Source organism: Podarcis raffonei, chromosome 1 (assembly GCF_027172205.1).
Source record: "Podarcis raffonei isolate rPodRaf1 chromosome 1, rPodRaf1.pri, whole genome shotgun sequence".
In the NCBI taxonomy this organism is placed as follows: Eukaryota; Metazoa; Chordata; class Lepidosauria; order Squamata; family Lacertidae; genus Podarcis; species Podarcis raffonei.
In genome coordinates this window covers 106,199,851-106,215,807 of record NC_070602.1, presented here as the reverse complement: position 1 = coordinate 106,215,807, position 15,957 = coordinate 106,199,851, and the positions used below count along the sequence as shown (strand labels likewise).

The following is a 15,957-nucleotide window of genomic DNA, read 5'->3' as shown; positions in this document are numbered from 1 at the left end:
GGGCCGCAGAAGGAAATGGACATACAACAATTCCTCGAGGAAAATGGGCTGAAAAAGGTCTCGCAGGAAAGTAAGACCATTTTGAACCAGGAGATATCAGCACAAGAAATAGAAGATGCCATTCAAGGCATGGCGTTGGGCAAATCCCCAGGACCGGATGGACTGACTTCCAAATATTATAAAGTACTGAAGGAAGGGTTGATACAACCTTTGAAGGAAGTCTGTAACGAGATTATGGAGGGGAAAAGGGCACCCGATACGTGGAGAGAGGCCTACATTACACTTATACCAAAGACAGAGACTGAAAAGACCCAACTTAAAAACTACCGACCCATCTCGTTATTGAATGTGGATTACAAAATCTTTGCTGACATTTTAGCAAAGAGATTGAAAAGAGTTTTGATGGAGGAGATTCATGGGGACCAAGCAGGCTTTCTCCCGAAAAGGCATTTGTCGGATAATGTAAGGAATATAATTGACATTTTGGAAAAGTTGGAAGTGAACATAAACACTAAGGCTGTTTTGATATTTGTGGACGCCGAGAAAGCCTTTGACAACATTTCTTGGAGCTTTATGTTGAAGAACCTCCGGGGGATGGGGGTAGGCCAAGGGTTTGAGAATGGTATAGGTGCAATTTATTCTGAACAGAAAGCAAAATTAATTGTAAATAATGTGGTTACAGAAGAGTTCAAGATTGAAAAAGGGACACGACAGGGGTGCCCTATCTCCCCATTACTTTTTATATCGGTCCTGGAGGTTTTGCTTAATATGATTAGGAGGGACCAGTTGGTTAAAGGGATTCAGGTCGGAGCTAAACAATATAAATTGAGAGCATTTGCAGATGACCTAGTACTTATATTGCAAGAGCCAGAAGCTAGTACGAAAAGAGTTTTGGAAATAATCCAAGAGTTTGGTCAATTGGCAGGATTTAAATTGAATAAGTTAAAAACAAAGGTATTGGAGAAAAATCTAACACAGGTTGAAAAAGAAAGGTTTCAGAATGAGACAGGGTTGACTGTGGTTAAAAAAGTGAAATATTTGGGTATAAACATGACAGCTAAGAATGTGAATTTATTTAAAGATAATTATGAAAAAACTTGGATAGAAGTGAAAAAAGACTTGGAGATTTGGTCAAATTTAAAGCTTTCCTTGCTAGGTCGAATTGCAGTTATAAAGATGAATGTATTGCCAAGAATGCTGTTTTTGTTTCAAGCACTGCAAATAATGGACAAAATGGATTGTTTCAAGAGGTGGCAAAAAGACATATCTAAATTTGTCTGGCAGGGCAAAAAGCCCAGAATTAAATTTAAGATATTAACGGATTCAAAGGAAAGAGGGGGGTTTGCCCTGCCAGACTTCAAACTGTACTATGAAGCGGCAGCTTTCTGCTGGCTGAAAGAATGGCTGCTTCTTGAAAACACAGACATTTTGGACTTGGAAGGTTTTAACAATATTTTTGGGTGGCATGCATATCTGTGGTATGACAAGGTTAAAGCACATAAAAGTTTTAAAAACCATATTGTCAGAAAAGCATTATTAAATGTTTGGATTAGATATAAAGATTTGCTGGAAAACAAAACTCCAAGGTGGTTGTCGCCAATGGAAGCTAAGGCAATTAAAAAGTTAAATATGGAGTCTAAGTGGCCAAGATACTGGGAAATTTTGGAAAAGGAAGGGGACAAACTGAGATTGCAGAGTTTTGAGAAACTAAAAGGGAAGGTGAGAGATTGGTTGCATTATCACCAAATAAATGAAGTGTTTAAATTGGACAGTAAAGTTGGCTTCCAGGTGGAAAAATCCAAATTGGAGACTGAATTGTTAGAATCCAGTACTAAGAATTTGTCAAAAATGTATAATTTGCTGCTGAAATGGAATACACAAGATGAAACGGTTAAATCAGCTATGATTAAATGGGCTCAGGACATTGGTCATAATATTTTGTTTGCTGACTGGGAAAAGTTGTGGACCACCGGGATGAAATTTACGGCATGTAATGCCTTAAGAGAAAATATTATGAAAATGATATATAGGTGGTACATAACCCCGGTCAAGCTTGCAAGGATTTACCATTTACCTGACAATAAATGTTGGAAATGTAAAGAAAAGGAAGGTACATTTTTCCACCTTTGGTGGACGTGCCCGAAGATTAAGGCATTCTGGGAAATGATCTACAATGAACTCAAAAAGGTATTTAAATATACTTTCACCAAGAAACCAGAGGCCTTTCTCTTGGGTATTGTCGGCCAAGGGGTGTTAAAGACAGACATAACTTTTTTCATGTATGCTACAACAGCAGCTAGAATACTCATTGCGAAGTACTGGAAGACGCAAGATCTACCCACACTGGAAGAATGGCAGATGAAGGTGATAGACTACATGGGCTTGGCAGAAATGACGAGCAGAATCCGAAACCAGGGAAGAGAAACAGCGCAAGAAGAATGGAAAAAATTCAAGGACTATTTAAAGAAATATCATAAAGTTAATGAAAGTTAGAATGATGATGGATTGGAAAGTAAACGGTTACTATTAGTAATGGTTAAGACAAGGAGAATAAAGAAGATTAGCTTAAACTTAAATTAAAATAAGGGAAGATTTGCTGAGTAATTGATAAGAATTTGGAATACAGAAAAGGGAGGCATGAGGAAGTCGGGGAAGGAAGGTATAAGAAATCAGGATATGAAATGGTACATGTTTTTTGTTTTGCTTTTGTCTTTGTATGTTTATGTATGTTGTGTTTATATGGAAAAATTCTTGAATAAAAATATTTTAAAAAAAAAAAAAAGTTAGTTTGTGAAGCTGCCCTTGCCTCACTTTATGCCTCTTTCTCTGCAAGCATTACTCAGCATGACTCTGCCCGTGTTGAGCCATAATCTAATTGCATCATGTGCTACCGAGAAGAACTACAGCTGGGACCATGGCATTGCAGCTTCAGGAGCAGACTAGGACTGCAGTCCTGTGCACAATTACATGGGAATACATTTCATTAAACACTGTGGGACTTGAGTGAACATGTCTAGCTCTGTTGACTTGCTGCCCTACCTCAAGGATCCGTAGTCAGGCTTCCCAAGTCCCTGATTTCTATCGGAAGTATTACAGGTCTTGCTAGTCTAGAAGGAAGTGAGGTGCTTTTCTGATCCTTGCCCACATCGATAGTAATTCAGAGTTTGACGATAACATACTGAATTTGACTTCTCAGAAGTCTCTTTCTCAATTGTTAAGTGCTAAAAGCTCAACAGCAGAACACTATATGCATGTTTACACCAGAAGTAAAGCCTACTTCATTCAGCAGGGCTTACTCCCGGGTAACAATGCAAAGGATTGAAATCCAAATCACGTTTCATATTTCCTAGAATTTTCTTTTTCACTAAGAATGGTTTATATTGTACATTGGGTTCCTTTAGAGAAGCATCTCCATAGAAAAGAATGTCTGTGTCTTCCAGGCAAGGGAGGAGTTTTATTGTAATGTATTTTACAAAGTTCTGTATTTGTGCAGTTTAGGCAAGCCTTTGAAATACCCTCTTCTACATTAACTCCTGCATGACAACACCTTTTGGATTCTCCCATGTACAGTGATGTCAAGGGGGAAAGACAAAATTAGCTGTCAGCTTAGACCTTGATTGATCCCTTTTCAGCCTTGCAAGTCCTTGAAACCTTCCTGGAGCTGGAGGATAGGTACCTGTTGGTACTACTAGAACAGGCTAAGCTATTTACCCTTTAAACGTTTCAAAACTACATTTAATCCCTCCCCCACTCCTTCCTCATGTCCTCTGGATATACCAGATATTTATCTGAACAGACTGCAGAATCCTCAGTGAGATTTCTCACATCCCTTTTGCCTGAAGTGTTTCTGACTGCTGAAACAGAAGCCACCACAAATGTAAAAGAGAGAAAATAGTTTTACTTCGGAACTCAGAAGTAAGTGGAGCTTACTACCGGATGAACATTAAGTTTGGGCCTACATGTGAGAAAAAGGTAAATTAGATGAAAATGTTCATTGAAAATTGCTATAGACATCATCAGTGCCTCCTAGTATTGAATAAAATGCTTTCCCCCACATTTTCCACACATTCCTCAGGAAGCTGTGGTTGGGAGATTATGTGGTCCAAGGGGATGAGAAGAAGTTCAAAAGCAGTCCAAAAGTCTGGGAAGTAGCCGGTGAGAAGTGGTGTATATAGCCAAGTACTTGAACAAATCTTTGGCTTTAGGTTCTGGTAGTATGGCCTTACATTGATATTGCACCAACAATACCACTTCTAGTGCAAACACTTAAAACCACCATTCCTCGTTTTCCAGGGTAAACATTGGAGACTGGATAAGCCTCATGTTCATTCTTCTAGAAATTTTATAACAGTGTGAAAGAATTTAAAATTGTGCTGCCTTTATCATGCCATCACATTTTTTTTTATCAAGAAGACTCTGTCCTTTCCTCCCTTCCCCCCAATTCCGTTCCTAAAATATTGTAACTGTGGCTTATCTCTGACATGCACTGTAAGGACTCAAGACATATGGAATAATATTTTATGTTTGAAGGTACAGTAGTAAAACAACTTCCCATCATCAGTTATCACAAAAGAACTGCTTATAATCTAATTTTAACTGTGCATATACTTTCTTAGATGTATAGAAATTGAAGTGTTATCTTGACTTGGTTGATATCAAAACTTTTGGCACTTAATTATGCCAACTTTATTTGTGTATTTATTTGTTGTCAGATGGCTATAGTTATTTTTGCCATCTTTTTTTCCTGTTGTATATACAAGAAGACATTTTGAGAAAGAATGTGGTGAAGTAGAACGCCAGAGAGAGAGAGAGAGAGAGAGAGAGAGAGAGATTGTAATGATATATGATCTTCCCTATGATGGTGTCTTCCAGACTACAACTCCCATTTTGCTCCAGCCAGTATGATGGGAGTTATAGTCCAAAACAGCTGGGTGAACAGCAGGTTGGAGAAGGTTGATAGATTCTCCTGTGTACAATTTGCTAGTAGCAGGAAGGTCTGCTATGCTGGGGTACAATATATATTTCAATCAAAATCTTGCGCAACAAAACAATTCTACACAATGATAAGTGGAGCTAAAATCTCCCTGCTTTTCCGTGGGACTGTTTCAGAGTGAGCAATTGGAAAATTGCAGTCATTAACTTGGTATTTTTATATTTGTATTTTGGGATAGCTCAACAATAGATTAGGTTGGAATTAGGCTTTACAAAAATATCATTCCCGATTTGTTATTCTCAAGTAGCTTACTTGTTATATTTGCTAATTGGATTCAAGCTTCGGTTGCAGTGCTGTGACACTGGTGAGAGCTAAAAACATTTCAGACAACAATACATGTATTGAAGTCTGCCTACAATACAGGTTTTCTTTCATTCTTTCAATATTTTAGTTCTGTGGGGTCTGTTCTGTTACATACAATGAGTTTCCAGACCCATTGTATGTAATGGAACTAAAACACTGAAAGAACAACAAAACAACAACAACAACAACAACAACAACAACAACAACAACAACAACAACAACACCTGTATTGCTGGCAGACTTCAATGTACGGCATATATATTGTCATGGTCTTGTGCCAGTGATAATGTAACATTAGCCATAGCTATTGGGCAGTGTTGTGTTAGCACTTTTTCTTGCTCCACTGTGTGGCGCTGGTGGAAACGAGGAGGGGCAGTATGCTAAGAGTCCAGAATGCCAGCAGGGGATTATAATTCTACACCTCTTCTTCTTGACAGTTAAGTGGTTGCCTTGGCAACTGATGCAGATTTTAATGACTGTCAATACAGTGCTTTATAAATAAGCAGTTGTACTGCTTGATCATATGCATGTTTCCGTTGAAGTGAGTCTCACTGCACTCAACTGGACTTGCTTCCAAGTAAGTGTGCATCAGTTCACATGCAAAACTTTAAGGGTTGGCTCCAGACGTAGTTCGAGTAGACGCATCAAAATTGACAGGTTGGCATTCAGCTAAGTTTTACTCTGAGTAGACCCAGTAGATTACCGAACATGATTAAGTTCGATCCATCATATTTTAATAAGTTTACTTGAGTAAAACTTAGTTGAATACCACCCATAGTATTTAAGTTAGTCCTAAGGCTGCAAATAAAATTTTGTAAAATTTTGTAACTCTGGATTGCTTCAACCCTCTTCACCATTGGATCCTGTTGGGTTCAGGGGCTCAGGGATCACACCCTAATTCACCACGGATCCACAAAATAATAGTGTGTGTTGTCAGTTTGCATGTGGGTTAGGAAGTGCAGCCCAGTTGGCAGAGGGAGATTTTTCTGCCATATGAGAGCAACAGTGTCTACTGAAAAAATAGGGGGGATATAGCATCTTATCTTATCTCAGCAAACCCTGGGTACTACAAGATGCTCCATGTTTCTTGCTCACATGTATGGAAAGGGTGATGAGGTTCTGGACCAGGCTTCCTCAGCCTTGGCCCTCCAGATGTTTTGAGACTACAATTTCCATCATCCCTGACCACTGGTCCTGCTAGCTAGAGATCATGGGAGTTGAAGGCCAAAAACATGTGGAGGGCCAAGGTTGAGGAAGCCTGTTCTGGACCTTATCACCCATTATGTCATGACTTTTGGGACTTTAAATGCCAACAACTGCTGTAGAATCGTCTAGCAACAAATGTCAGAGCAGCATAGCAGCCCTACATTTGTGAGAGTAACTATCCTCCACAATTCTTTGGCAAACTTGAAATATCTGTTTTAGTAAAACTTCATTAAACATTTTCCTGTAGATTTTATGTACTTCATTTCCCATTATGCCAATTATGAAGACACTGTGTCAAGGAATAAAATTAATTACCTGTAATTCTTGTTCTCAGGAGACAGCAGCATGAGCCTTAGAGTCAGGGTCTATTGTGCAAGGGTAGAGATGTGTTGTGACATTTAGCTCATATTTCTCCAGAGGTTTCGCCTTTCTAATCATCCTGCCTCTCCCACCCCAATTCTTCTAGTGCTGAAAAATATTCACTGTTGTATCACGATTCACAATCATGGACACGGGCATGATATAAAAGTACTGCTAATGCTTGATCCAACTTGTCTTTGTGTAACTACCTTTAGTAAAATCTTACAGAGCGGAAGGACCGGTTCCTAATTTTGGCACTGCTGAATGTGCTTGCCTGGAATATGAGTGGGGCGGGCGGGAAGAGGAGTATGAGGCAGACAAAACAAAAACCTGATGCGGCAACATATATGGTAACAAGGAATTGGAAATGGTGATAAATTAGGATTCATTATTTAAAAGGCATCTTTTAAAACTAAATTGTAAATCTTTCTCAGATACCTTTTGTGATATGGAAAAGAATATAGAGGCTGCTGAAAGACATAGCTATGATTACTCAGTCTCTACACAAACTGGAGCATAAGACAAGTCTGTGAATCTGAACCACCTTACGATATGTTTATAGCAATCTCATACCTTCAGTCACCCAAAAACGTTTCAGGAGATGTGATACCATTTGAGAGAGGTGTACTGTATGTGTATGTGTGTATGGAAAACCTTTTGAGGACCACATGTAAAGGTTACAAAGCAATTTTGGGCACATATTCATATTGATCACTTCAATTACCCTAAGCACATACAGAGGGAGAATATGCTAACTTATGTTGCAGACCATTTGCCAATGTAGATAAATGGGACCAGTTCTCTCCAGTGGCCAACATATTCCAGCCAAGAACCTGTAATACAGGGAGTAATTAGAAAATCATACTACTTCTTCTTCTTCTTCTTCTTCTTCCTCCTCCTCCTCCTCCTCCTCCTCCTCCTCCTCCTCCTCTTCTTCTTCTTCTTCTTCTTCTTCTTCTTCTTGTTATTTATTTATGCTTCACCTATTTCCCTGATGGCACTCAAGGCAGCTTACAGATAAAAATAGGAGCCGCTAAAAACAGAATTGTTTTTCGAAACAATTAAAACAATTAAAAATTCATACATTGAGAAAATTAAAACTACATACATATATACATGATAGAAATATGGATGAAGCCAATTCTATGAGATGCACTTCACAATACAGAGTAAGCCAGCACTTTCTAGTATGCTTGACATGAGAAAGCAAAAATTGTGATGTTGGAACTTAATGCAGTCATCTTGCTCTAGAATATGCAGTTTTTAATTTGATTGGAATGCTGGTTTTATGAAATACATCATTTATTTATTGGTTTGCTTGAGTGTGTTTCAGTTAGCCTTTGAAATATTCATACGGCAGTTAGAATACTTTGGGTAGCTGTTTTGAAAGCTGCACACAGTTCATTCTTTTTAGTTCAGCTGGGGTCCCGTGTCCCTTGAAAACACTTCCCCCATCACTAAGTGAGCTAAAGAGAAACTTCCATCCATGCCAGAGCAAAGATGATGGAACTTGGAAGTAGAGGAGAGGAAGGGAAGTCCGTATATTATGTAAAGCGTGTTTTAGCTTTAACAAGGTTATTTAATTGTATGCAGGACTACGTGCCAGTGCCATTGGCATTGGCAGAAGAACAAAAATGTAATAAGCACTTGTTGCTTTTCATACAGAGAGCCCATCCATATATTGATACTTTTTTTTATTCTTTCTCGTGAACCTTTGGGGTTGCAGTCTAATTATTGCTGATCCTCACTAATGACTCTTTCAGGGATTATCTCTTACAATGTCAGCCATCTGCTACAGTTTAGAGTAATGAACTAACTGGGTACAATTAAGGTTTAGTCTTAAGTTAAAAACAAAATTCTGATGTCTCTCGGAACACACTTGAATAAAGCCTCAGTGTCATGTCAGTATTATAGTTACATTGATCAACATTTACTTTGACATGTTTCCTTTGATGTCTTAGTTTTGATGGCTGTTTTGGATTTTGTTTTGCAGCCGTGGATTTGATCTCAATATTTGTGATTTTAATGGGGATGGTTTTATATATTTTATTATTATTTTTCTGTTTTGGATTGTAAACTGCCTTTAGTTTCTCTGAAAATTAGCAGGGGTATTTTTTTAAAAAATAAACAACCGCATTTATAATTCAACTATATAAAGAACAGGATGTTTTTTCTCTGTTGATTTCTCCCCCTCTATATATATGCTAGCCTTCACGTTTCCCCGTGTCCATCCCATTATCTCCCATTTCCCCTCTGAAAAAAAGGAAAAAGTAATTTCTGCCAAATCTGTTGCATACTTAAATATTAATACTACAGTTGCTCATAATATTCTAAACTTCTTGCATTTTTGAGACATTTTATCATGTCACAAATTATATTGGGTGAAAATATTGCAAGTGGTTTTATTGTCTAGGTTGCAGCATTATGGTTATGCTGATGTGCACTGATAGGAGTATTGGAAAGGAATAAATATCAAATGGGATAATGGGATAAATGTTTCTTTTAGTATCTAGCACATCCTTTTACCACATGCACATCCCACCATGCTTGTGGCTTTGGGTTGGGGTTTCTATATTTAATTAATATTAGTCCATTATAATGTCAATGTGTTCATTCAATAATGCTAAATAAATTGGCCACCAAGCCAGCTAAATGTAGTCATGGCTCAGGCCCACTGAAACCAATGGGACAAATTATTCATGAGTGAAATCCTTTACATGGTTGGTTATTCAGTGGAGATTCCTTCCAAGGAAGTGGATATAGCAGGATAGCCTTAAGTCCGAGTACTTCCCGTGAGACTTATATCATGTAAACTTACTTTAACTGAAGCAGAGACATGGTCATGGACAGGTTGGACACAGAGGAATGGTGGGAGGAGCAAGCCCCAAAAGAAGAAGGCTCAGAACCAGAGCCAGGGACAACAATGAGTGGTCAGAGGGAGAAGACTGGAGGGGGGTGCTGAAGAAGTAACAGGGCTTAGTGAGCAGGGCGAGTCTGGGGAAGAGAGAAGTCCAGAATCAGAAGTAGAATCAGAGAGGATTCAAAAGGCAGAGTGGAGGCAGGGTGGTGAAGAAGCACGGGAGCCCCCCCTCCTGCTGTGACAAGCTCCCCTCACCCCAGTCTCCCAGAACCAGGAGAGGCATGAAGAGAGCGGAAGAGAAGTTAGCTTCATGCAGGCGCAGTCTCAGATTGCCTGGGGGGAACCCTGAAGAGGAGGGGATTTAGGCAGCTGCTTCATGGGAGCAAGACCTACTGAGCCCCTTGGGCTTGCTGATCGGAAGATGGCGGTTTGAATCCCCGCGACGGGGTGAGATCCTGTTGCTCTGTCCCAGCTCCTGCCAACATAGCAGTTCGAAAGCATGCCAGTGCAAGTAGAGAAATAGGTACTGCTGCGGTGGGAAGGTAAACAGTGTTTCTGTGCGCGCTGGCACTCGTCAGGGTCCTCTGTGCGCCAGTAGTGGTTTAGTCATGCTGGCCACATGACACGGAAAGCTGTCTGTGGATAAATGGCAGCTTCCTCGGCCTGAAAGCGAGATGAGTGCCGCAACCCCATATGTCCAGTCACCTTTGACTGGACGTAACCGTCCAAGGATCCTTTACCTTTACCCTTTACCTGTGCTCATTAGGCTTGAAACTCTTGTGCAGATCCTATTTTTTGTAATAAAGAGTTAACCCCACTTACTTCATATGATTTACTGCTGGCTCGCTCCTGTCAGACATTGAGCTGAATGTAACCAGAATTCTTTTCACAGTTAAAACACTCCTTTATTTTTAATTTCTCTTTCCCCTAAAAAAGCAACATATTGCTTGAAGTAATATTCCTTCCAGGTTATTTAGGTGTATATATTTGTGTGATCTTTTGGTATTTTTCTGGTGATTGATTTTAGTCATTGCCACCTGTGCTTCAGTTCAGTCCATCCGACAGAATCTTCAGGCATTATGATGATGAATTAAGTAAACATCTAAGAGGGATAATGAGCACGAATGTATTAGATCTGCCCTGCCACTGTTCTGTCATGGAGGCTTTCCATGGTTTTCCATAGTTCTAAAGCACATGTGGATCCATAAGTAAGACAATGGTAGCGGCGATGGTGAGAGTTGAACAAGCACACACTCCCCACCCCCCGCACCAGTCTGTTTACTTAATCATAATGTGTGAAGTGGGCTACTGTGTATATCAAAGGTCAGTCGACTATATAATTTCATACAGAATATTTTTAGACGATTGAATAATTAGCAAGTTGCCAACATGGAACAGGAAAAGTGGCGGCACAATTTCTGAAGCATTCTTATTTTATTAAACAGAAAGGAAGTGCTAATATATTCAGCAGAATCACAGGCCTACGTTCTAAGTATTGTAAATAAATCCATCAAAGCGGCACTCCAGTGATTTCTGCAGATATGTCTTTAGTAGAAACTTTAAAATGTTGAGCACTGCTGATACTATAAATGCATGATTTTTCTCAAGCACATTTGTATAACATTAGCTTTCTCCCCTCTGCAGCGAAATAATAATTTGCATAGGAAATATGCGTTTTGAAGTATGTTCAAGTCCTTTTGTTTCTTTTTATAAATGTGGGCTACCTCCCGCACGCATAGCAATCTTATTGCTGTTTATAGGATCACTTATCCCAGAATTAGAGAGGCATTTGAGAGCCGCTGATCTTGCAAGGGTTGTTGAGTCTTCCCTGTCCCCTGGTAGCAGATTGTAGTACAAACAATAGTGCCATGATCCATTGTAATATGTGGGGAGATCCCACATTCACCTTTGTAAACAAATCACATGTAGAAATGAATTCTGTTTACCTGTTTGTGTCAAATGGACCCTGTCAGTGAAGTAGAAACCATTTTTGAATAGAGTGTGCCATGTCCGAATAGTACCAGTATAATTGTATGAAATTTTTGCTTTTTAATCTGTCGTCACAGAAATAGGGGGCTAGTTGAGACTGATTTCTATGAGATTATGGACTCTGTTCAAAACCCCCACAAGATTTATTCAAGGTCACAGGCAGCATAGCGAAACAAGCCAATGTTCATCATCATAGAGGAAACTATAATAAAAAGAAGATGTTGCAACCTGTCACCAAATACAAGAGAATTTATCCTCTTTTTCCTGATAGGCCTTATTTATAGATTTAAAATACAGTCGTACCTTGGATCCTGAATGTCTTGGTACTTGGACGTTTTGGCTCCCAAATGCTGTAAACCTGGAAGTGAGTGTTCTGGTTTGCGAACGTTCTTTGGAACCCAAACGTCCAATGGGACTTCCAGGGCTTCCAATTGGCTGCAGGAGCTTCCTGCAGCCAATCAGAAGCCACACTTTGGTTTCCTGAACGTTTTGGAAGTTGAATGGATTTCCAGAACAGATTCCGTTCGACTTCCAAGGTATGACTGTAATGATAAGTAACCAGAGCCATACTTACAACTGGGACTTCTAGAAAACGGATAATTTCCATCATTTTCACATCTTCACAGTGTCGGTTGTAGGCTTTAAAGGGCCCTTGAGCATGTTACTCTCAGTGCCCAAACTCACCACTGTCACCCTTATTTGCTCAATTCCCTTCTCCCTCTGGGCTCAGCCTGCATTGCCACCCAGAAAGATGAGGCAAGTGGAGTCTGCTGCCCCTTCTCTCTGCTGTCACAGAGAGGCTAGGTGAATAGGCAGCAGCAGCAGCAGGGCTAGGAACCTCTAGGGTTCATCAATGGAGCCCCTTCTAGAATGTGGACGTTATCAAGTGCCCAGCAGTGCCAACCTCAAGTGCCAGTCTTGCATTTGCCTATATGTGCAGTGCTTTTAATTTATGAACATGTCTCTTACAGACAGCACTTTTGTTCATTTGTAGACTTATTATCAGGTGAAATAGAATTTGTGTTAAGGATAGGCAGATTTGTCAGTTTCAGTTTTATCTTGGTTTGTCTTTTTTTTTTCTTCCAAAGACCACATTTTGACATCTGTTTGCATTTTCTTCTTAAAAAAATTCCTCATGAAAATTCATTAGTATTTTAATGCAAATATGTCCTAATATGCACATTTTTTGTCGAATTTTTGTACGTTCCTTAATCTAATATATGCATTTTTATGCAAACTTTACTACAGTATATGTTTTCTTGTGCATATTACTTGGCCAGAGAACTGCACCACAAAATTCAGGGAAGTGTGATTTTGAAGGATGGCTGTGTTTTTGTTCTCATATGCTTTCAGAATGTGTGAATTACCTCAATTTGTCTTTAAACATTAAGTGGATTTAGTTTTCTCCCATCCCTATTCTGTGTAACAAGTTTTTATACTTCATAAACTGTTCAGGAGATTATTTCAGTATCAAGTGGTATGTAAATTAAATATCCAGAATTTGCCTCAGCAGGCACACTGTTAAGACTGTGTTCATGGAAGACAATCTTACTCAGCGACAAGTGATCGCCAAAGGAGAAAAGAAGAAGAAATTAAATAATAATGTGTCCTTTTTATTATAGATATGGAGTCTGGAGAGCGGTTAACATCAACAGCAGCATCAGCTTCCTCTACCACAGCGACGTCGTCTCCAGCATCTTCATCCTCTTCTGTTGTTTCAGCAGTTTCCAAAGGTAGCCTTTCCTCTGGAGCTGCCTCACTTAGCTCCACAATCAACACCTGTGGTGAATATGCCTTACCAATTCCTTTTTTACAATGTGGTTTGCTTGGGTCAATGTTCTCCTGAAAGATTATTTCAGGGCTTTTGCATGCAGGGCCGTCTTAAGCATATCCGGCGCCATGGTGCAAAGCTCCCTCCGGCTCCCCCCCCCCATTTCCCAGAGTTTTTTAGGGAGGGAGGGGCTGCCGGTGGGGCTGGAGGAGGCAGGCAGTGGCTGGAGGGCTGCTCATCTGGCGGGGAAGAGGTAAAGGCTGGATACGGCACCTCCCGGCTCAGCTGGCTGCTTTGTGCCGCGGTGGCCATGGATGCTCCGGGTGTGGCGCTGCTTCGGCACCGCATGGCGAAGGCGGGTGAGGGCAGTGAGCTGATGCTGGGAGGCACCGTGTCCAGCCTGCCCCTCTTCCCTGGCGCCCTCCAGAACTTGGCGCCCCACACCACTAGCCTCTATGGGCAAGACGCCCCTGTGTGCATGTTTGGAAACTGAATAAATGCTAAAAGAACAATGAAACTTTTGCTTGATGAGAAGAGCATACAAAAGAAGAGGGGAAGTGCTGTATATTTGCCCCATGGAGTAACAGGAAACGGATATGGTTGCCTGTCTAATGCTATACACGCAAAGACTACACCTGGATGTAGAGCCCTTGTGGTGCAATGGGTGGATGGCGGAGGGAGGGCTGGCAGGGATGTGACCAACTGGTCAACCACATGCCCCTGTTCCACACTGTTCTTAATCACTTGGGTTGAACACCTGAATAGGGCTTCAATGCGCCTGTGATGGGTGAATTTTAATTTTGTGTTTAATTGCTGATTAATTGCATAACACAGTGGGCAAGACCAGTGTGACATAGAATGTTCTCAGATGTATGGTTAGGTCTTTGAACAACAGCAAAACATGAGCACACCAGTGCTTCATTGCTGTGATCCCGCAACAATACTTATGCAATTGCTGTTCACGCTGCATGGTTCAATAAAATCTAGTAAATGCTAAATTTACTAGATACTCCAATATGAACACAATTGCATCCTTACCTTTCTTTTCAACTCCCAGTCTCATTGTTCATGTGACCTCTGAGGCGCACATGATAATTTGTTAGTTTACCAATCTCAGTGTGTGCAAAGTACAGGAGAAAAACATCTACTTATTTAATTCACCATTTATCTTTTACAGTATTAGCAGTTATTGTTTTCTGTGATACAAAGTCACAAACACCTTCATCTCGGCTTACAATTAGAGAGGCTCAGGTTTCCTCCAGTTCAATATAATTATTTTCTTTGCAGTAATCAATAGTCTATTAAGCAAGCTTGTAATAAACTTCAGTAATTCTGCCACACAAATCCCAAGGCAGAGACTGAGCCCAGGCTGGAACCCAGGGTGTTGTACCAGAGAGATTGTATTACAGATAATATGTTATTTGTGGGTACTTTGAAATCAGCTATAACTGTATGGTGTGATTTTGGAAAAAATACTTTTTCAAATGGGTGTAATTTGAGCACAGTAATTATGTTACACATACATTTTCTGTTGTATTTTTAAACCATTACCTTTTTGAATCAGGAGCCAGTTACTCAAGAGTAGTCTTTTGAGTATTCCCATACAGTTCAGTTCAGTGGCACGTCCCTGAGGGCTGTATCAAAGTTTATGCTATAAGTAATTACTGGGGATATGCTTGTAAGACCCTCCTACAAATGGAACAAAGGGTTAAGAAATGTATTATGACATAAACCTCCATACAGTGCAGTCCATTTCATCAGATAGGTGTTATCCTGAATTACAGGTTGGCATATACACAACCTCTAAATGTGTAAACATAATGACATCTAAAATGGGCACCTGAGTTCAGATCCCTGTACTAAAAAGAAAAGGAGGGAGAGATTCATCATGCGTGAAGGAGGGAAAGAGGAGGAGAAGGTTCACATAGTGCCAAACCATAGTTTGGCATTACGTTTGAACAAGTCCCTATGTGGAAATATGGTTACATGGTTCAGAGCATTAGTTATACAGTGGTACCTCGGGTTACAAACACCTCGGGTTCCAAACACTTTGGGTTACAGTCTCCGCTAACCCGGAAGTATTACCTTGGGTTAAGAACTTTACCTCAGGATGAGAACAGAAATCGCGGTGCAGCAGCAGCGGGAGGCCCCATTAGCTAAGGTTAAGAACGATTTCAGGTTAAGAAAGGATCTCCAGAACTAATTAAGTTTGTAAACAGAGGTACCACTGTACAATGAAATCTGTTGGTTGGATGAACTTTCAGACCTTACATCAAGGTTCTGAGCATATTTAGTTGGAACTGCTTGGGTGTTTGGTACCTGCGGCTACAGAGTGTATGAATGGGCTTCCTTGGATGCATCCAGCTAGCCCTGTCCTCTAGGTTCCTATGCATGTGATGGCAGGTCTCCCTTGACTGATGCACAATCAGCTATCAGTCTGCACGCCTTTGTGATTGGCCATTTTCGTGTCCTCAT

The 15,957-nt window shown here is 40.2% G+C and overlaps 1 protein-coding gene across 14 annotated transcripts in view; it reads left to right on the top strand.

Annotated features, from left to right (window-relative positions):
• The window catches only part of BAZ2B (bromodomain adjacent to zinc finger domain 2B), a 193,868-nt gene that overhangs the window by 100,039 nt on the left and 77,872 nt on the right, over positions 1–15,957 (top strand). For 13 of the 14 annotated variants that reach the window (XM_053407678.1, XM_053407698.1, XM_053407739.1 and 10 more), the window contains one exon: positions 13,334–13,495. In XM_053407678.1, coding sequence (XP_053263653.1) covers positions 13,336–13,495 — 160 coding nt within the window. In that variant the 5' untranslated portion in view covers positions 13,334–13,335. The remainder of the gene's footprint in view (positions 1–13,333; positions 13,496–15,957) is intronic. The other variant, XM_053407722.1, reaches the window with a different exon arrangement.